The sequence below is a fragment of the Mauremys reevesii genome, linkage group 12 (assembly GCF_016161935.1).
Source record: "Mauremys reevesii isolate NIE-2019 linkage group 12, ASM1616193v1, whole genome shotgun sequence".
NCBI classification, from domain to species: Eukaryota; Metazoa; Chordata; order Testudines; family Geoemydidae; genus Mauremys; species Mauremys reevesii.
The window spans coordinates 8,233,497-8,255,708 of record NC_052634.1 but is presented as its reverse complement, the minus strand read 5'-3'; the positions used below and the strand labels follow the sequence as shown (position 1 = coordinate 8,255,708).

General features: G+C 45.9%; 1 protein-coding gene and 1 long non-coding RNA gene across 8 annotated transcripts in view; one reads left to right on the top strand and one right to left on the bottom strand.

The window, feature by feature from the left end:
* SORL1 (sortilin related receptor 1) overlaps positions 1 to 22,212 on the bottom strand; it is a 91,595-nt gene that overhangs the window by 54,965 nt on the left and 14,418 nt on the right. For all 5 annotated transcript variants that reach the window (XM_039496808.1, XM_039496809.1, XM_039496811.1 and 2 more), the window contains exons 2-9: positions 20,273 to 20,389; positions 17,896 to 18,021; positions 15,536 to 15,697; positions 10,568 to 10,635; positions 8,670 to 8,850; positions 4,026 to 4,127; positions 2,503 to 2,672; positions 1,685 to 1,877 (exon numbers count right to left, since the gene is read on the bottom strand). In XM_039496808.1, the coding sequence (XP_039352742.1) occupies positions 1,685 to 1,877; positions 2,503 to 2,672; positions 4,026 to 4,127; positions 8,670 to 8,850; positions 10,568 to 10,635; positions 15,536 to 15,697; positions 17,896 to 18,021; positions 20,273 to 20,389 (1,119 nt within the window). The remainder of the gene's footprint in view (positions 1 to 1,684; positions 1,878 to 2,502; positions 2,673 to 4,025; positions 4,128 to 8,669; positions 8,851 to 10,567; positions 10,636 to 15,535; positions 15,698 to 17,895; positions 18,022 to 20,272; positions 20,390 to 22,212) is intronic.
* LOC120375851 lies at positions 5,130 to 21,258 on the top strand. Of its 3 annotated transcripts, none has more exons than XR_005586832.1 (6): positions 5,130 to 5,266; positions 12,100 to 12,162; positions 14,143 to 14,276; positions 14,534 to 14,617; positions 17,913 to 18,209; positions 19,745 to 21,258. It is a non-coding gene; the product is annotated as an uncharacterized LOC120375851 (long non-coding RNA). The 3 variants fall into 3 exon arrangements; XR_005586831.1 differs by having other exon boundaries at positions 17,910 to 18,209; XR_005586833.1 differs by lacking the exon at positions 12,100 to 12,162 and having other exon boundaries at positions 5,143 to 5,266; positions 17,910 to 18,209.

Here is a 22,212-nt window from a genome sequence, read left to right as displayed (position 1 = left end):
CCACGAGCACATCACACCTGCCTCCACTCCCTACACTGAGCTCCCACAGACTATCGAATCAAGTTCATGGTCCTGGTCCTTGAAGGCACGCAATGGCCTGGGCCCAGGATATCTAAAGGACCCACTAAGGATCCAGCATGAAGACCACAGTGGAAATTTTTGCTTCTCTGGCAAAATGGAAATCTCTTCAGTAAGAGTAAAGCTTGTCTGTACAGAAGAGAGAGCTGGCCCAAGACTGTGCAATGAACACCCCCTGGAACAAAGGACCATCACAAACCTCCGTGCCTCAGTTTCCCCACCTAGAAGAAGAAGAAGAATGCTTCCCTACCTCACAGGTCTACGTGAGGTCCTAGGATACTACAAAGACACCGCCATGGAAAAGCCAAGAAACAAATAAGAGTATATGATGTAAAATCTGCCTACAGTGAACTCTTACAATGAAATTCCTTTCGCAGGGGATGTGTCCTGGGTTTTTTTCAGTGCCCTGCAAAATGCAACTAAATGTATCAGTTATTTTTTCTGAATAATAAAAAAAAATAAAAGGGGCCTCCACTGTAATCTTTACAACGCCTAGAAAAACAGTGACCTTCAAAACTTTCATTAAAAGCTACATTTGGAAGGAAAAAAATCCTGAAGAACAAAAGGGAAAAAACTCCCAGCATTGTAATAAAAAAGCCCTTAACAGACACGCAGAAAGTGTTCTATTGTCCAGATTAATCTGCTTAATGTTTAAGCAACTTTCACAATACGAAGGCCTTTTAAATATGTCATGCTTGTTCAGTGCATCAAGCCACTTCCCCACGCCAGGTCTTTGTGCCTGGCCCCCAACTGGGGGGCTAGATTTGGCAGTGAAGCCGGCAGGGGAGCAGGGCTTGTGGTCTCCGATAAGACAACGTACATCCATAGGCGGGATCCACAAAGATAGGGCACTCCTTAAACCCTCTTACCCCACGCTAAGCAAAACCGAGCCCTGTATTTTTAGCATCTGTGTGATTTGATATTGAGACAACAGGTGGAATCCCGGCCCTACTGACATCAATGGAAGTTTTGTCACTGACTTCAACAGGGCTGGGAGTTCACCCACAATGTCTTCAAACTGGTACCGCCTCAGATCCTTTCAACTGACTCCGTTGTAATTGGCATTTTCTCTCTTTACAGTAAACACACAGAAGCTTCATCAACAATCAAGGTTAACATTGGCCTCCTCTAACCAGCCGGCTAGGGAAATGAGTGGAAAGGCTCTCGCCCCAGTATGGACCCAGTGCTCCAGGATGATGCTGGGGGCTGCTGGAGGTGCCATCACTCTGACCGCAACATCAAACCAAGGTCCTGTCTCGCAAGATCCTCTGACACTTTTAGTACTGTAGGATGCTTAACCCTGGTCTCCACCCTCCCTGTTCGTAATCTATTCCCTTTAAAATTATCATTCCACCACAGGCTGTACCACAGGGACTGATGACTGGACATTTCATACAACAGATGACATTTTCATTTTTGCCACCTTTCTTCTCTGTTTTATTCCTGCACTGATCCTTCCAAGGGAGCAAATGGTTAATGACTGACCCAACAATTCTTCCAAGGGAGCAAATGGTTAATGACTGACCCAACAGTTCTTCAAAGGGGAAACAAGGAGGGTAAAAATGCTCCCTCCCTCCCCGAAACACCGGGTTTTACTCATTGTTACCTCGCAATCTATCTTTTCTCCATAACCCGTATATGCCGGAGCCTGCAGAAATTCCCAGGTTCCACCTTTGTCAAAGGTGATGACAGACCTCATGTTCTCTTCGCTGAACGAGCCGTTTATCAGGGTGGCAATGTACACTCCTCTCACGCCCTCGACACGATGGAAGTCTGCAAAAGGCTCGTTGGCAAAATACCTGCAACGGAACACATGTGTGAATCATTTGGTTAATTGCAGTAAGTGCTGGGATTTGGGGGGGGAACGCACAGGTACATTCAATGTCAGGGGCCTCTCTCCTCAGAGAAATATCCGGTTCAAACAAAGCATGGAAAGCCAATTTACTCAACGAGAGTGACTAATTTACCTCTGTCAATATACTGAGCCCTTTCATCAAATGCTTCTACTGAGTCACCTCAAAGCCCCCAGTAAGAAGAACCCCAATCTCTCTGTACTTTCCTCAGTGTAGGTTCTTCAGACTGCGACAGGGAGTAACGCTCCGCTCACTCATGCTGGTCTTACGCCATTAACACAATGGGGTTTCATCTAAGGAGCTGATCTAAACATAGGAGTGGGAGCCCGGAACTCCTGAGATCTAATCTCAGCTCTACTACTAACTTCTTCTGTGATCTTGGATGAACCACTTAACAACTGCACCTCCTCTGTAAAATGGGCATAATGCCTACCTTTTAGGGGAGTTGTGAGGTTAAATGCTCATTACCTGCTACCCACTATGTTGCATCCTCTCCACGATGAGCCCCATCTTGAGTTCCTCAAGCCACCCAGCCACGGGAGTCCCATCAAGCCGGCCCAGCCCTCCTTACCTGACCAAGGTATCGCTGCCTGCCCCTCCAGGACTGTAGTACAGCACATTTTCTAAAGACAGAGAAAACTTCAGGCCTTCTGCTTCTGAGATGTAGAGGTTGGTGCGGTTGTTACTGTGGCTGACACACACGAACACCTGGTCCTCGGACGCATCCGCAATGTAGTATTCCTTAGGGGGCGGTCAATGACATTAATTCGCTCAGCCTACCCATCACTTACATAGACACACGCTGGGAGGTTTTCCTACCCTCCACTGTTTGTTGTTTCCTCTTAGGTGCCTAAAAATAAATCCTCCTCCCTCCACCGAAAACAGCTTTTCCACTTGGCAAACAAATGTCTCCTCTCTGCTTCTTGCACACGTGATCTCTCTCTCTCCCTCCCCCTCCACCAAACCCCTCCTCAAAGTGCAGTCTGTCCACAAAGAAGTCCAACAAAGATTAGCATGGCAGCATTCTTAAAATGCATCATTCTCCAAGCCATATCTGTGCCTGGCCCATTTCTGTTCAGATCTGAACAAGGCCTCGAGCACAGAACACACCCCGCTTATTTGCCGAGTGTTGTGCATACAGCTCAGCAAATATCACGAAGGCAGCAGGGCGCTTGTCTGTGCGCTCCTGCTTTGGGAAGTGGCAGAATCAGCGGTGCCAGCCCATCTCTGGGTTTGCTGGGATAATATCACAGGGGTCTTTGAAACCCCGATTGAGCCATTGTGCCCCTTCTGCGTGGCAGAGCGTGAAACATTCCAGACCAGACTGTTCTACCAAAAGCACTGGCCCACACTGAGCTTACACACACACTCTCAGGAGGCACAATCCTTGCCCAGCTTCCCCCGCTATCCCAGAGGGGGACATGTGTATGCTGCACGGTCCTTTTGCAAAGTGCTGCAAGCTCAGCTCAGCTCATCTGCTGCCAGCAAGCTCCACAGGCAGAAGGTAGGTGGGCCATGACACTATTCTATTACCTGGGATGTATCCACAACGGTGCTAGCAGGGAGCAGCCCCCATGCCCCCCAGTTTCCAGGGTTATTGTGACAGGCCCTTGCACGAGGGGAGAGAAGGCCCCCACCCACAGACAATGAGTTTCTGGGGCACAGCAGTGCTGTCAGTATTTAGAATCCAGAGGCCATCCCCCTCTAGATCACACTAATTTAAAAACTTCTGCCTAAAAATATGGTCAGAACTATTTTTCTCGGCGCTCTCAGCCTCGATTCTGCAAACATGTATGCATGAGTCATTTTACTCTTGTCTGTAGCCCCATTGATATCAATAGGCATCATGCACCTGGGTAAAGTTACTCCTGTGTAAACAGCAGGATCACTGTTACACCTTGCTTCCATTCCATTCCAGACATGAGAAGGCCAAACTGTTTTGAACTAAGTATAGAATAAGACTCCCGTTGCTACCAATCTAGCTACTGCAGTTACTAGTTAACGAGTAAAAATGCTATTCGGATCCTATACACAGCGAAGGTGCCTTTGGCTGAGGGAGGAATAGGTAGATGCCATAAATCAACTCCATTTTACCTTTACTGGATGTCTGGTTACAAACTGCGCAGCTCGCATTGGCTTGCGGTTGAAGGAAACCCAGAGCTGGACTGAAGTTTGCTGCTGGCTGCCCAATAAATGCTATGAAGAGGAGGAAAAAATGTTAGGAAGCTTTTTTTATTTCTAAATTCACAATTGCATATACAACAGGTTAAAGACAGAGCAGATACAAATTAACAAACTCAACAGTAGAAAAAGCAAGCAAATACCTTACCCATTCTCTAAAAAAAAACCCCACAACACAGTAACTTGATGGCTAGTTTGGATGGGATCCTGAGGTACTAGGATACTAAAAACATAAAAATGGCTTAGCTGTTCCCTATGACTGTGAAACCTGAATGCCCCCTATGCCAGCAGATAAGATCTTATTATTGGTAACATAGCAAACTCTCTGCAATTTATTCATCTATTTACCCCATACACTACCAGTGCTAACTAAGGAAACAAGAGCCTTGGAAATTACATGGATTGGATATATGGCCAAAAAACTAGCTTGAACCTGAGGGGGTTTCTCTGTCTTTTTGAGAAAGGAGAGTGAGATCCCTTTCAAATGCACAGCATCAAGTCTTTAGATTCTTCATTGTTCTGAGCACTCTTTTGGAAGCTGGAAACAACCCCACCTCTCAACTGATCAGCCAGGTTGTCAAAGGTTGATGTTTTCCTCCCATGTTCTTCCAACCAGACTGCATGAAATTAACATGTCTGTTTTTATTTATGGCTTTGCAGATTAGCCTCAATGCTTCACTGTTGATGTTTACTGTTTTAGGGATGAGTATCATGTTATAAAAATCATGGCCAAAATATCCAAACATGGGAGGTCTAAGTTAGGCACCTAAATCTGTATCTAGGCTCCAAAAGAAGTGGTCTAATTTTCTGAGTTGCTGAATACCCACAATTCCCACTGAAATGAATAGGAGTCAAGGGTGCTCAGCACCCAGGCAATGAAGATGCCTGTAACCAGATGCATTAACCCCCCACTGAGCAAACCGGGGCTGACCAATCACTGTGGGCCTAGGAGGCCACACCCTTTCCCCCTGCTGCACATGCTCCAGGTGGAGGGGACAGATAAAAGGCAGCAGCCCAGCTCAGTTGGGGCTAGTGGAGGAGGAACTGTTGACTCTCCAGGTTGTTGGGACCATGAAGCTGGATTATGCTGACTGCAGAGTCTGACAGATGCTGAGTGACTGCCAGCCCAGGAGATGCCTGAGATGGGCTTTATGGTAGGAACTGACCCAGGGAATGTATTAGGAGCTGATGCTTGAACCCTTAATGGGGAATTTACTGGCTTCAGAGGGCCCTGGGTCAGAACCCAGTGCCCTAGAGTTCCCCTCCCCACAGCACTTACCACTAGGCATGGCTACTGGGGACTCCTGATTTAGACTGATTGTTTGCTCTGCCCTGCACAGAGGGTCAGATCCCCAACTGCTTTCATTTGCCCCAGCCAGGAGGTTCAGGGGCTGCAGACAGACTGACTGACTGACTGCTTGGTCCTGCAAAGAGTCCTGAGCCCCTTGATCATGACTGTTTGACTCAAAGGCAATCAAGAAAACACTGATAATTGTGTGATGGGGTGTATCAACCCCACACTGGGCAAATGAGGGTGGCCCCACTTGACACATTGAGCCCCTGTTACAGTACCTCAATATGGATTTAGGTTTAACTCAATGTTGCCAACTCACCCAATTTTATTGTAATTCTCACAATAGTTGTTTGACTTAAAGCCCCAGCTCCAGGAGTCATGGGATTATGTGACCCTCAACTCTTTTCCCCTAACCTTTATGGTTGCAGAGGAAAACTTGAAAAAGTGACCCAGTGAACCCTAAAGGCTAAAAATCCAGAAGGCAAACCAAAAAAACTCTTAATTTTATTATGCTTAAAATCTCATAATTTTTAAGACAATCTCATGTTTTTTGGGACCTGATTTGGGATTTTTGAACATTTAGGGTTGATGATGTTGCTAAACTTCATGCTCCCAAGTTGGATGTTTAAAAGTAGCCACTTTTCTTCTCTGTTTGTTATAACTGTATTGCCAAGGGGAACAACGGGCAGGAGGACATCCTGAAAACCTCTCTCCCCAAATCTGCAGCACTGGGGACTGATCTCATACCACTGCGACAGCAGTAAGAAGGCTGATCCAATGATTGAGGCACTAGTCTGGGGTTCAGGTTCAATTCCCTGCTCTGCTACAGGTTCAATTCCCTGCTCTGCTACAGGCTCACTGTATGTCCTTGGGCAAGTCATTTAGACTCTGTGCCTCCATTTCCCAGCTGTAAAATGGGAATAATAGCACTACCCTCCCTCACAGGGTCATTGTGAGGAAAAATGCATTAAAAATTATGAGGCGTTTAGATACTAATGTAATGGGGGCAACGTAAGAAAGACATGGGGGACAAAGGCTCATATCTCTCAGAACAAGGTAACTCTGAGTACAAATTTCCAATGTCTGCTTCCTATTTGGCTTAATTTAGCATCAAAAAGCATGCAGCTCCCATTGACGATAAAGCTAACGAGAATATCTTTACTCTCTCAGATGGCTCAGGGTCTGATCCCACTTTGGAACAGACCCAGCGCCAGCTCGATGTATACAAAAAGTTGAGGGCTTCAGTTTTTGCAGGATGTAACTTTTAGCAATTGAAAGTGTCCTTCAAACCATTCTCTTCAGACCTGCTTTTACCTGTTGAGAGTATTCACATGGCTAAGGGTAAATGTTACTCCAGCTCTGGTGTACGCTCGCTACTTAATGCTGAAAAATCCACAGTTAGCATTAAACATTTTGGGGGAAACACAGAAAAGCGACTAGGGGCTGGCTTGTTAAAAATGTCTTGATAGTGGAGGATAAAAACATAATACGTTTATATTCAGCGGGTGGGGGGGGGTGGAAAGCTTTTCAGATCAGATTAGAATAATTTTGAAGTCAGTCAATTTAGTGGCCTTAACTAAACTATTGCAGGCATATATCCTCTTTCCCTAGCTCCACCCCGCTGTCGTCAATTTCTGCCTTCCCTTTACTTATAAGTGTCTAGTTCTTTCCTGCCAGAATTCCAGCCCCTTGCAGCTTGACCTAGTTCTGCCTAACTCACTAAAATCAAATAAATATATAAAAATACTGCTGTTCCGAGCCCATCTCCTATCAACCCTGAACTGCACATTGTTAAAGAAATACTGACACTTGGTCTATCCGGTCATTTTAGACTGTGTCTTTCCAACAGAGCCATTTAGCCATGCTTGTTCATGTGTGCTAGGGTAAGGTGCCAGATGAACAGCCCTGGAGATTTAACTCCTGTATTTATCCACACAGCATGGTGGGGCTTTTACAGTGGACTCAATAGAACATCTCAAAGTACTTCAGTGCAGCAGTAGGCATAGTTTTAGCCCTGCTAAATGCTCTAATAATCTCTCTAGATGACTCATTCAAATGTGTGTCTGCTCTCAGCAGAAGTGCTGACTGGCATGTCCAGGTTACTGTATATTAATATGCTGTGGGGTTTTTTATTTTCACCCTTGGTGTCAGGAGCTGTATTTATCTTAGAAAGCACAAGGCTGAGCGCCAATCGCTAAAGGAAAAATTGGCCGGCGTTAGTGAGCTGACTTCATTATCCTTTCAAACTGACAATGACCTTACACAAACTTTAAGCCTTGAGGCAAAACATTAAAGAATGTTCCCTTCCTTTTTGTTCTGTCACTAATGGAGCCTGACTAGCTAAGTATTGTCCACTGTAGTACTGAATATTCAGAGCCCAATTCAGTTCCATAAAATCAGAGTCCTTCCACTGACTTCAAAGGGTGTTAGATGGGATTCAATAATCATAAAACCTAGCTTCTTATATAGTGTTTCTCATCTGTAGATCTCAAAGCACTTTACAAAGTAAGTCAGTATCCCTATGTTTCAGGTGGGGAAACTGAGGCAGTGAAGTGATTTGCCTAAGGTCACCCAGCAGATTAATGTAATACATCCACCTACGCCCTGCAACACAATGCGGTCCCGGGCCCCCCAGTGTGTGCTCCGGGCCCAAAATCGGCGATCAATGGATAGAATCTGCCCCATTACCATCAGGATCTCCAAAGCGCTGGCAATCATTGAGTCATTCTGTGTCGTCGTCCTCATCACTGCTCATCGCGCGCCTCTCGTATCGCCTCGGTTCTCAGCTCGGTTTGGTCCTGGTTCAGCATATACGACGAGTGCGCGGTGTTTAAACACGAGCTGGAGAGTATGAGGAGGCTGGTGAGGGTGCCATGCTGCTGCTGCTGCAAGTCTGGCGTTCACCAAAAAGCAAAAAAGCGGTTGCGGTTGTCTGAGCTGAGAGGGAGGAGAGGTGAGTGACAGAGGAACCACCCAGAATGATTTTGCCCCATCAGGCACTGGGATTCTCAACTCAAATGCCAAGGGGGGGGGGGGGGGGCGGGGAACTATGGGATATAGCTAGCCACGTGTAGCTACAGCAATGCTCAGAAGAAATCGGCTAGCCTCGGACCGTGACCGCACACCACCGATTTAATGTTGTGTGTGGTGACGCACACTTTTTTTTTAAAAAAATTGTTTAAAAAACCGGTTTATGCAAATTCGGAATAGTCCCGTAGTGTAGACGTACCCCTACACAGTGATTTTTCTTGCATGCTACTTACCGCAGTCTTTGTGGCAAACAGATATTTGTCCCTGAGCTGGAAGTCTTCAACATCTTCCAGAATGATTTCTTTGTTTTCCCTGGTTTGAAAGAAATCTGTGCTGCGGATTATAGTTGAGGATCCTGTAGGCTCATGTCGTTCTATGTAAACTGTATTCAGTTTATCATATGGGTCAATGCCCCTTGTATAAAAGAAAGAAAGCGGGTATATTATTTTTGTGCTCACCCCACTATCAAGATAGCGTCATGTATTTATAAGCAAGTCATTTAACAAGAGATGGGCTCAAACCTAAACACTTGAATCAGAATTTTGAACACCCTGAAATTGGATGATGAGATCTGGGGGTTTGGTTCACCTCATTATAAAGAGAGGTTATTTGCAAAATTTAAATCTAAATTCTGATTTGTATTTTCAAACCACTCACAGAACAGCTGGTCAAAATAAAGGGTGACAACTTCAAAAATATCTGACATTCCCCCCCCATTTTTTTTAATTGATGTTCAAGATGCATCGAAAAGACCAATTAAGCAGCTCAACAGCTGGTTGAAAGACAAGGAAATTGCTAAGATTTTATTGTTTCCTTGTTCTTTCATCGTAATCTGTCTGGGAGTCGATCATTTTCTCCCCAACCCCCATACAAGTTATAAGAGGAGTAGTAAATTTAATAAGTAATGTTCAAGATGTACAGAGAGATGGTTTCGGTTCAGTCCCATGTGCCTGTTTTAGAGATTTATCAAGGCAAGTTACAAGTTACTTCTCACTAGAATGTAAAAAATCTGCTAGCTAGAAACTGATGGAGTCTTGTACTGGACAACACAAATAATCACAATGGCAGAGCAATCGATAACTGTATAGCAGGTGTGGTTTTTTGTTTACTACTCTGTAATCTATTTATAGTGACCACTCAAGGAACCAGCAAAAAATCACCTTCCAATCAGAAATGGGGGCCCTTAGTGCAAGTTTCACTGCAAATTGATGGCATGAAATGGATATAAGTAGTTTTGATCTCAAGGGACTGTCATTAGCTCTATTAAGGCCTGATCCCATACCATTCATGTCAATAGGAGTTTAATCATTAACTGCAATGAGAGCAGGATCAAGTCTTTTTTTAATTAAATATCTTTTGAATGAAAGACCTTTTAAGCTTTAGAGTAAAACTGTCCCCTCAGACCCACCCAACAGATCTTAATTCTGACATTTTGCTGCAGCTGTTTAACAGTGCACAGCCACCATTTAGGACAGGAAGTGAAGGAGAACAGTCTCTACCTGAAACTGCAGAATAACCATACGAGTTAGATTTTGGGCAAGACACCCCCACTCTTGCTAAAAACTGCTACAAGATCTTTCATGAACAGTAAGTTTTAAAAATGGTTTTTTAAAAGTGCCTCTTAGTATTATACATTTTGCTGCAGTGCCTAGAGGCTCTAGTCCTAGATCAGTATTCCAGGTGCTAGGTGCTGCACAAACATAGAAGAAAAAGATAAACCCTGAGTCTAAGGGACATGGACTAAAACCAACTGACAAGGGCAACCTACCGTCTCACCAACACCAGTATTTGCTATGTTGGTTTTTCCTTTGCAGACTATCCAAATATCAACACAGCTTAATAATGCTTAGTTTGTGAAAGTTGTGGAGACACAATATGTGACAAGCTGGAGAAGCATCAAGTACTGTTAGCTTTCCATCTCATGCTTCTGCCCCATATCCCCATGGTAAACTGCTGTGATAGCCACTTGTTACAGAGTTAACTGGGGGGGAGAATGGAGTTCTGCATCTTAATACTTGCCAGTGTCTTCTTTGCCAAGAACTCAGGCATAGGATGGAGGGAGAAGTAATGAGGCCTGGGAGGACATAAAGGGGGAAAAGGTTCCACAGAGACTCAAAGATCCAATACATACCAAGAAAAAGATTTCACGTGTTCCTGAATCATTATCCAGGTCTGCCCAAAGTCATCAGATTGCCAGAGCTGCAATACAAAATGTCAGAGACGCAGGTGGGACGCGGATACTTGAGGCACTAGAGCAGGGGTGGGCAAACTACAGCCCATTGGCCACATCCAGCCCTCAAGCTCCCACTGGGGAGCAGGGTCTGGGGCTTCCCTGCTCCTGCACTCCAGCCAGGGAGCGGGGTCTGAGGCCACTTGGCATGCACGTGCCAAGGCTCCCAGAAGCAGCAGCATGTCCCCACTCCAGCCCCTACATTTAGAGGCAGCCAGGGGGCTCTGCGTGCTGCCCCTGCTCCAAGTGCCACCCCTGCAGATCCCACTGGCTGGGAACTGCGGCTAATTGGAGCTGCAGGGGCAGTGACTGTGGACAAGGCAGCACGCAGAGCTGCCTGGCTGCACCTCAGCATAGGAGCTAGAGGGGGGATATGCCACTGCTTCCAGGAGCTGCTTGAGGTAAGTGCCACTCAGAGCCTGCACCCCAACCCCCTCCCATGCCCCAGCCCCCTGCCCAAGCCTGGAGCCCCCTCCCACACGCTGACCTCCTCATTTCTGGCCCCACCCCAGAGCCCACACCCCCTCCTGCACTCCAACCCCAATTTCATGAACATTCATAGCGTGCCATACAATTTCCATACCCAGATGTGGCCCTCAGGCCAAAAAGTTTGCCCACCCCTGCACTAGAGCCTAAATCATTACCAAAGCTGGATTAAAAGCTAAAGGGCTAAATTCTGGAAATCTGTTCTATTTCTCCCCAAATCATATACTACATAAGCAGGGCTAGCGTGTGGCCCTGGATTCTCACTCTAAGCAGCTCCATGCACGACTACTCTACAAATGAATGCTGCCAGGAGCAACAATTATCTGCTTGTAGATGTATAAATGTGCAGAAGCCAGATGCCAGGTTCAGGTGAATGTGCAGCCCTAAAGCCTGGACAGATGCCATATCACTGCCTGCAGAGATGTCCTTGCAGGAGGTTAACCACAATTAGGCATAACTTCTAATGTGCATAAGCAATAGCAAGCATGAAACCTCAGGAGCAGAGGCCGTCTTGCTCTCTGTTTCTATTACAATACCAACCACAATGTTGGCACTTAAATCATAATAATTAGATTTTTTGCTGGTTTGTGCCTGGAACCAGATTCCAGACCCAATGTTCAGTGTAACGGTTTGATTTTAAAAAAGGCAGTGATCACTAATAAATCTAGCATGACTTATAAATGCACCATTGCCACCCATTAGCAATGTAGTTCAGCACATACAGAGCGGAGAATTAAGCTCTTTCGCTCAGAATTAAGAGTACAAGGCTGTAACAGTCTGCAGTACAGTGACTAAGGACGGGTTACTGCCCTTTCACTGATCTAGCAGAACAGTGATGTCTGATTGTGCCTGGTAGAAGTGATGTGTGAGCTTTAGTCTTGGTCCTTTGCATTTCAGAAACCCCGCACATTTATTTATTCCTCTAAAATACTTCTGTGTTTCCATAGCACCTTTCTTCTGCAGATATCCAAAAGCTTTTGCAAACACTAATGTAGACGCTTACAAAGAAGGTAAGTATATCTGTCTTACAGACAGGTAAATTAGAATTCAGGGAAAGGATCTAACCAGTCACACAGTGAATCAGCTGCAAAACAGGGATGAGAACCCAAAAGTTCTGACTCGGACAACTGAGCTAACTGCAAGATCAACCCTGCTTCTGCATTATCAGCTAGCCTGGTGACAGAAGCTAATAAAAAACATAGGGGCCAGATTTGACCCTTATACATCCTTCCAGCTGTGTACAGGTTATGCAAATCAATTGCTAAGTCCTGGGGGAGAATTCCCAAGGTGCAGGAGCAGAGCGGGGCCGACCATCCGGAGCACACCAGGCAAAGGAGTAGACAGGTTGAGAGTAAGCGCAGGCGTGGTTACTGAATTCCACACTATGCAGGTTGTGAACACAAGGTAACCCCGAGGAGGCTGCTTTAAGTTAGAGGGGTTTGGGGACTGCTCACTTCCCACATTCCAGCAGCAGCCTAGAATCAGAACACACGGAGGTGGCATAAAGCTCACCTTTCTCCAACCCATGCCTGCCTGATGTGCCTTTTGTGCTGTCTCTCTGGGTATGTCTACACTACCCACCAGATCGGCAGGCAGCGATCGATCCAGCAAGGATCCATTTATCGTGTCTAGCTTAGATGCAATAAATCAACCCCTGAGCGCTCTCCCATCAACTCCTGTACTCCACCGCTGCGAGAGGTGCAGGTGGAGTCGATGGGGGAGCGGCAGCAGTCGACTCACCGCGGTGAAGACACCGCAGTGAGTAAGTCTAAGTACGTCGACTTTAGCTACGTTATTCATATAGCTAAAGTTGCGTGACTTAGATCAATCCCCCTCCCTAGAGTGGACCAGACCTCTGATGGTGCAGCACACAATCCACCCTAGTATATAACTTGAAGCTCGGACTGTAAAGAGCACTAGATTTTCATTTGTTTTAGGTGAGTGGAATCTAGCTTTAAAAGGTATATGCACAAGTATTTAAAAGAAACTTTACCCCCAGCCAAAAAAAAAAAGATATTTGTGCCAAAGCAGCGATGTGCAGAGCAAGGCCAACTGTAAACATCTGCAATGCAAACCTTTGCAATGCAAAACCGCCAGCCCACGGTAAATGATCCAAAGGTCATTCCTGACTTATTGGCAGTCATCTGGCATGAGTTGCTAATGATGCAGTCAGTGGATCAGTAGGACTAGGGGGAAGGTGCATGGGGGAGCCTGTCAAAGGTTGATTCTGCCAAAAACCAATCCCACCACTTTGATACTTTCTGCCCAAGGGAAAATGCATTTATATATTTAAAAGGGAATGTCCTGGCTAAGTAGGGCTGGGATAGTGGTGGTGCTCTACCCTGGGTGAAGAAACCATCTACTAATTATGGCAAGGAGATATCAAAACACAAGCCCACATGATACTGGTATGTGACTTTCCAAGACAAACACCTGGCCACTGCCAATGCAGAACATGCAACAGTCTAGTGTTTCTTAGCCTCCCTGCTTCTTCCCAGGGCAGAGTACAAATAATAACGCTCAAGTCTTCCTTAAGGTGAACTGGAGCCCACGTCCTCTCTGACCATTCTTAAATTCGGTAAGATTGGGAAGAACTGTGAAAGAATGTTACCCCAGTGCCTGGGCAAGAGGTCAGAAAGTCAGAACTTCTGGGTTCACACCCTGGCTTTGTTCCTGATGCATTGCATGAAATTGGGTGAGTCTCTTAAGCTCTCTGTGTGCCCCAATTTCCCCATCCAGAATATTTTTACAAGCAGCATCTGTTGGCCCATATATGCACTGTACCTCTCCTCAAGCTCTCAGTCGAGGGCATAAAAGGTGGTGCGGGCCACTTTCCTTTTTATTTTTTTTTTTAAACACTACAGTCCAAACAGAGGGGATGGCGGGCAGGTAGTGAAATACAAACAGGGACAACACATCCCAAAACTTGCAGTTACAGGTAAGTAAACTCCATTTCTTCTTTGACTGATGGTCTGGTGTGTATTCCACAGGCGGGAGATTAACAAGCAGTAGTCACACCTGGGCTGGGTGCAAGGACATAGAAGTGACAGCTGAGTGGAGTACTGCTTTCCCCTCAGCTGTATACACCGTTGATGACCGGAGCAGAGCCTAATGTCTCCTGAAGGTATGCAAAGAGCTTCAATTGGCTGCACTATGCATCTCCAGTACAGATGTCTCAGAGATGCAACTGAAGCAGTTTGCCCTCTGGTGGAATGAGCCCTTAACCCTTCTGGGTGGAGGAACACAAGCTAATTGGTAACTGAGGGTAATGGACAGTGAGATCCATTTTGAAAATCTCTGAGCCGATATAGCTTGACCCCTTGATCACTCTGCTATGGAAAAAAATAGTTTAGATGTGTCTAATTCCTTTGTTCTTTGTAGAGTAAAGGCCAAAACCCTTCGGACGTCCAGATAAAACAGCTGTCTCTCCTCTTCCAAGGCATGAGGCTTAGAGAAAAAACACAGGTAAGTGAATGACCTGACTCATATGGAACTCGGAAATTACTTTAGGGATGAATCTGGGGTCGGGGCATAATGATGCTTTTTTTATAGCAGATGGTATGTGGTGGGTCTGCCATGAGTGCCACCAGCTCACTGACTCGAGTCTTCCCCATCAGAGTCAATATTGGACCCTTTGGATGCATACCCTAGTGCACCTCCTTCTCCTGCCTAGGTTTACTCGGGCCAAAGTCCTTGGCACCTGTACGGGCCAAATCTTCAGGGCAGCTTTAGACAAAGACAGCTTGTCCTTACTCTCATGTGAAGCCTTCTCCTTAGACTTCACAGCCTTAGCTTCCATTCCCCAGCTCATGCTCAGAGGGCCGCTGCCTGTCTGAGACTGATTTACTGGGGGGGAGGGGTCCCCCGGCCCAGATCTGATAGGGGCTTCATTGCTCTTCCATCAGATATTTTCTGAGTCTCAGTTCCAGCCCCCATGAATTTTGTGAATGTGAAACTGGAGAGGCATCAGCTCGCACCATTATTTATGCCCTCCATTCAGAGCACAAGAAGCTTTGCTGCACGTGCAGGCCAATGGACGCTGCTTGTAATATCTATATCTATACACACACATTCCAGACTCAGGTGTCGGGTGCACATGCATATCCCAAGTGTGGCATACACACACAGACCATCACTTGAAGTATTATTGCTTACTCATGTTTCTCGGTAATGCCAGAGTAAGGATGGGAGATGGATACCACATGGATAGATGCTTTATCAAAATGATGGTTGGATACACAGATGGACGGATAGACAACTGGTGTCAAATGCTTCTCAATCGTGTATCAAAAACATCTCACAGCAAACATCCCAACATGTAGGTAACAGTTCAGGTACTCAAAACAGATGCAGCATTACTTGGCACTGACTGCAGCTCCTCACCTGTTTGTTGGGATGAGACCTATCGAAGCCCAAAACGAGGTCAGGGATCCTACTGTGTAACAGCAGATCTGCGGCTCTGAATGGAATAGAGAAGCCCTGGATATTGCTGCAGAAGTTCGTGGTGATCCAGAGGTACTGGGCGTAGGCATCCACGAAGATGTACTGCAGAGGGGGGAGAGGAAACAGGAACAAAAAACAAAATCAGACCATAGGAATTTATAAGCAGAAGATGAGAATGGTACAGAACAAGGAAGTCACCAGTAGTGGACTACAGACTACAAAGGCTTACCATGTAAACCTATCTGCAGCGGAATGCATCCTGTATCTGCAACACTCATTCTGGCACCCCACGAGGTAAGAGCACTGTCTCAGGGCCTAGCTATTGCACAAGAAACACGCTAATGTCCATTCTGCTCAGGGAGGAAAGGAGAAGCACCTAGCTGCTTTTTACTCCTGTAAGCATGGCAGAATCAAGGCAGCCCTAGCAAAGCTAGCTGGAGACTTTGCCGTCCCCCCAACACCACCATCAGGACTGTTCGCTAAGTTTCAATTGCAGGGCCAAGTAACACCTGTGCAACTTGACACTGAAGACAAGGGGGTTTGCACAGGGGTAACTGAAGACGGAACTTGGTGACTTAGGTTCTCATGCTCTGTTTCTCGGTTCCTATGCTCAGGTCCTGTCTTGTCCCCAGTGTAAATCACAGAGGTTTTAGCTAATATACAAGCCAGGAAGATTCCAGCCTGATTCTCTCTCTCTCTCTCTGATCCCAGAGTGAGTTTTCAGGGCTGGAAGTTAAGGGGGGGGGGGGGACTCACTTTTCACTTGCAAACTTGACTTGAGGTCACTGGGGCATTAGTAAATGGAATCGCACAATGGAGTAACTTCCCAGAGGAAATATGTTGTTTCCCCCATGGGGGGGGTTGATGCAGGGGCAGGCAGAAAACAGCCTGTCAGCTGATAAGACTAGGGATGGGTGAAGTCATACTGACTGATTACTAACCCACTCCAACACTGAGCTGGAAAGTTGAACATGAAGATTATTGGGCTTGTGTGCCACTTAAGAGAGAGATGCAAGAGAAGCCCTGTGGAGTGGGACCACGTGCTACAGAGGGTTCATAGACCCATTCTGTAGGTAGCAGAGTGGTGCTGCATGCCAAAGAGGGGTCCTGGACTGATGCAGGAGGCTGGCCCTCATCCAGTTTCTGTTGCATTTAGCACCTTCCACAAGCTGAGAACAGTTGTTGCTCATACACCTGTTGAACTCTAAGGTCTCCTTCACCATTCTTGCCTCTAAGCCTTCTTTCACATCACCCTGTCTCCACCTTCAAGAAACCACTAACCCCACCTCTTCCAGGAAGCATTGAGCTCAGCTGTCTTGTTCACGCCATCTGCCTTCCTTTTGCCTTAGATTTCCACCTCTGCAGGAGGGGTGGGAGGTGGGAATCTGTTATCTATTTGCCCCCACTCCCTGAGCACAATTTGCTCTTACAGAATTATACAAATGGCACATAATAAAACTGCCTAGATTCCTACTAGCGAAAATAAAATTATTGGGTGTACATTTTTTTCCCTAGGAACACAGTCAGTTTTCTTGACCAAATTCAATTTATAACTCCCAAGAGACACATGTTTTCTCTCTGCTGTAAACCTTGGAGCTACTTCCTGCAATCCTTTTGTTAAAAATATATAAAAGCTAACCAAGAACATTATATTAAGACAAACTACTTCTATTTGCAGCTGCAGGAGCGCATATAATCCGACTGCTTTCCTGATGACATGGGAAAGGTTAGGCCATTAAAAACGCTTAACCAGACAGGTTGGTCTAGTTTACAGCACAGTGGACTGAGAATCAGGAGACTTGTATTCTATTACCACTGGTCTGCTGGGTTACCTTGGGCAAATTACTTTAATGCTCTGTGTCTCGATCTGTAAAATGGGGATAATGATATTGACCCCTTTGTAAAGTGCTTTGAAATCTATTGTTTACTAGAGCTATGTAAGAATTCTTGTTCCAGCTCACAGACTAACTTCAGATAGAAGTTGGAGAAGAGAACAATAAAAAATATTCTATACAAATGGACAAGATTCACTATAGAACTGGGCTTTTAAGAGGGGTTTAAAACTGGAGAGGGGGAAGCTTTATTTATGTAGCCTATTTAGGTTTTGTACTGGTGTAACTATTTCAGTTAGGGTTGTGAATCTTTACCAATTCAGTTATGCTGGTACATCTCCTAGTGTGGACGCAGTTCTAGTGCTCTAGGGGTACCAGTATAAAGCACCTGTCCACTGGGATAGTTAAAGCTGTACAACTTTTGTGTGATGGGGAGGCCTTATTTATTTCTGCTTATTCATTTCTTACCCTTTTGTTGTCAGCAGGGCTGTGGTAGAACTGTGAGATGGCCACATCGCTGGTGTTCCCTGCACCGAAGCTGAATTTCTCCGATATCTTTTTAAACGTCTTCCCGTAGTCATACGACACATAAACCTGCAAAAGAAAAGGCTCCCGCTGTTATGGAGACACAGGTTTAATTTCCGTGATGGCAGTCCGTGCCCCTCTCTTGAGAACGGCTTCTTAAAGTTTTATGCAACTGTTGGGGGGGAAAAACCACACAATGCAGAAGGGACAGAGTCCACTCTCCTTTCTATTGGCAACAACGGTGCCGGAAAACAAAGGTAATGTACATGGGGTAATGGACAAAGGAAAAGACTGAGAGGCTATAACACCATGAGATCTGTACACTGTGCACCGGCTGTGTGCCAAAAGCCATAAAAGCCTAAGCCAATATTGTTTGTAGTATTATTGTAGCCATGCTGGACCAAAGATATGAGACAAAAGGGATGCGAGGTGATATCTTTTGTTGGGCCAAATTCTCTTAGTGAAAGACACGCTTTCGAGCTACGAGGACCCGAAGAAGAGCTCCATGCAGCGCAAACACTGGTCTTTCACCGACAATTTGGTCGAACAAAAGACATTACTCACTCACCTTATCCCACCGAGACAGGGCTGAAGCAGTTTCCTATACAGGCTATTGCAATTGTTTATATCCAGCTGGTAGAACAGGCAGGCAGCTATCTATTTATCTACTTCCTCTCTCCAGCCAAGGTCCATGAATACTTCAGTGGTGCATTAATATTATTTATTATTTGCATGACCACAGCATCTGGTAGCCCCAGTCACGGACTGGGACCCCATTGTGCTGTACAAATACAGAACAAAGACAGTCCCTGCCCCCAAAGTAACAATTACTTATGCATTGTTGTAGTGATATGAGGAATGGCTTGTCTAGGTGTCTGGAAATGAGAGACAGAGCTTCCCCTCTCTAGAGAGGGGCTGTTCAAAGTTTATTGCCACAGTAGTTGAATTTATCTCCGGCATTGTGGCATCTGCCATTCTGTGTATTGGTACCACAGCAGTGCAGCCATCGCTCGCCCCTGCCCTGCCCCCTGGGTAGTCATTTATGCCCGTGCAAAATGAACATCAAGCGCTACTCATTTGACAGGGGTAGTGTTTTACTCCTGCTTTCCAGAGGCATCCATGGCTACAGAAGGTGCAGGGCAGTGCAGAATCTGGCCCAAAAGCTATAATTAGTAATGGTGGTTTTTGTTTGTTCAGGGGGGAGGGGTGCTTTTTTTAAATTTATTTTCAGTGGTATCTGCTGCACCCATGTGAATCAAGCCTGAGCTGCTATAAACCAAAACTCATCACCCTGCAATTTCTGTTTGACGGCCTGTGTGAAATGCACCAGAAATGGCTCCCGTTTAGTTCATTTTGGGCAGGTGTCCACCTTACAGTAATGGCCACAACAATTGGCACTCTGCTCCCTCTTCTTGGCAGGCTGAGATGAGAGGCCAATGATTTAATGAGGAAGGGAGAATGAACCCCCTTCTTCCCCTCCAGAGTCGGGTGGAAGCACGTAGGTAGGGGCCAGTTGGGTGAGGCCTGCACTGTTTTTGCTCAGTGGGCAAAGAGAGAGCTCCAGTTTCTGTGGCTATCAATCTGCCACCTTTCTCCAGCACAAATTCATTGCAACAGAAACGAATTGTTTCTAGCAAGCAGGTAAATACAGTGAAGTAGGGAGTGTCACCACAAACACACCGAGGTTATAAGATGGCCAGATAAACATGGCATAGTATAAGAGGAAGGCTAAATACTGTGTTCATACTGGGCCCTATGCTTCAGCATTAATGTCTCAGCTTTTCTATTACAGTGCACGAAACGCCCTTCAGGGAAGCCCAGGGGACAGCAGGTGCCATGATGTCCAGGATGTGGAGCAGGTCGCAGGGAATTAGAATCAAGTATGGAGATACAGCATCTTGGAAGGAACCACTGGCTTTAGAAGCTGAGCCTGGTGATACCTGGGGGACAGACTGATTTTCTCCCCCCCCCTTTCCCGCCAAGGAAAAAGACATTAAGGAAACTCTCCAGTCAAGTCTCAGTTTCCTGTCCCCTACATGCCATTAATAGCACACAGTACAGGAAATTTACAAGCAATGTGATGCAGATCACGAGGACTCAATTTGTCTGCCTCAGTAGATTCATGGTTGAGTCAGCTGTAGCACCATTTGAATCTCTGTGGCAAGAAACTCTAAATGTCTTATAGAAGAAGAGGACATCTTCTTTCAAGCATATAACAGAAAGACATGCTCTTAAAAAGCAGCAGAATAGGTTAAAACATGTCACCTTATATAAAAGTACTTCCAAGGCTCTCTCCATAATTTAAAAAAAAGCTACTTACATTGCTTTTCTTGGGTCTCAGTAACCCCAGGCTGTCTCTAGCCAAGGCCACAATCACATTGCTCTTTTCTCCTGCCCAGTGAACGACCATCTGATTGTGAGAGTCATTCAGACTGACCTGAAACACAAATGAAATGAATATAAAAGGGTTAGCCAGGGCAATGGACGTAGAAATACCTAGACAGCCCCCACACAAGTAATTTTTTCTTCCCTATGTGCAAGGATGGAGAAAAGTGTTTGCAGTAACAATTTAATTCAGATAAAGACACTGAACATTCAGTGTAACCATGCAGACACTAACACACAGATGTTTGGTTTTAGGACTATTCCCTTGGAGGACTGGACAGCTCAGGAACTCGTGCTTTGTCATAGTGCACTGGTTCTGTAGGTCAGTGGTTCTCAACTGTGGCCGCTGTGGGTGCATGCGGCAGCCACCAGGGGCTTTTCTTGCAGCCACATCCTCCTAGGCAGTCACTGAGCAGCGGTTCCTTTGCTGGGGCTGCAAGGAGAGGATGTGCCCTGCCCCTTTTCGAGCCACAAGTGCCAGAGGAGCGGAGAGCTGGTGTGAGTTCCCCACCTTCCCAGGGGCCTCAGGCTTCAGGCCTGGGGTGGTGTGTGGCAGGCTCCAGCCCTGGGCTGTGACCATGGGGTTTTGGATTGTGGGTTTTGGCTGTGCAGTGGCGAGCTCTGTTTCCCCTGCCTCTGGGCTCACCACCCCCCTCATCACTGCTGGCCCCTGCTGCAGCCTCCAGCATCTCACCCATCACCCTTGGCCCCCCAGTGTCTCCCTACCCACCTCCCCATCCAGGGCTTAATTTGTCCCCCAGTTTGCCAGGGCTGAGAGAGTCTGCTGTGAAAAGTGGTATGTGTATGTTTGTAAATATCACTCATCACAGCCTCAGAGCTAGATAACAAGTCTGCTGCTGTGAAAAGTGATATTAACAAATATCACTTTTCACAGGAGCAGACTTACTAGCTGGAAGTCTTAAAGGGCAAAAAAAAAAAACCAACAAAAAAGACAAGAACATGCAAAACACTTTGTTTCTATTCTGTTTAGGTCCTGTAAAGAATCAAGACAACTGTACATTATTATGATTATTGAAAATGTAAATAAAAACCCTACATAAATAAATTACTATGATTTGGACTTGTGTATGTGCATATTTATTTGTTTTTCCTACATTAATTATTTTAGGGGAAACTGTCCTAGTGGCCACCAGCAAGCTTTGGTGGCTGAACGCTGAGGCCACTAACAATGTGTGGTGAGAACCACTGCTCTAGGTTTCCTGTTCATATTCAGATCCAGTTAGTGGGGGCTGGGAGTTGTAGTTCTCAGCTAGCTATTTGGATGTCTCTGACAAATGAGTCTGGAGGTGCCCTGCTACTGCTGTAGTACGCACCACAAAATAATGCCTTCATACCTGGTCCCCCTCCAAGGACTGAGGGCCCCACAGCCCATGCCTAGCTTTAAGCACATGGGCAGTTCCATTGATTTCAAGGGCACCATTCAGGTACTTAAGTGCTTTGCAAGATCAGGGTCTTAATGAGCTGGGATGACTTGAGCCAACTTCTTCCAACTGCTGGAGGGTCTTCAATGGGCAGAGGTGAAGCAAAAGACCAAGGCTTGGGAAGCTTGCCCCACTGCTCTCTGTTCTATGGATAACTAGATTCAGTCAGCAGGGTTCTGTATACAGTGCCTCTTTTCAGCACTAATGTACATGCTCATTTTTTTTCTTAAGGAAAACAGTTCCTTAGAACAATGCACACACTCCACGAGTTCCTAAACCAAGCGTAAAGGAAAAAGACAAGCGTACTTTGTATCTAAAAGTCACTACAGCTTGCTTTGATCCTGACCCAGACCCACCCAATTCCTTCTATTCAATTGTGTAGCTCAGCTCTATTCTGCTGCTGCTCCCCAAAAGGCCATGTATAAAAGTTGGC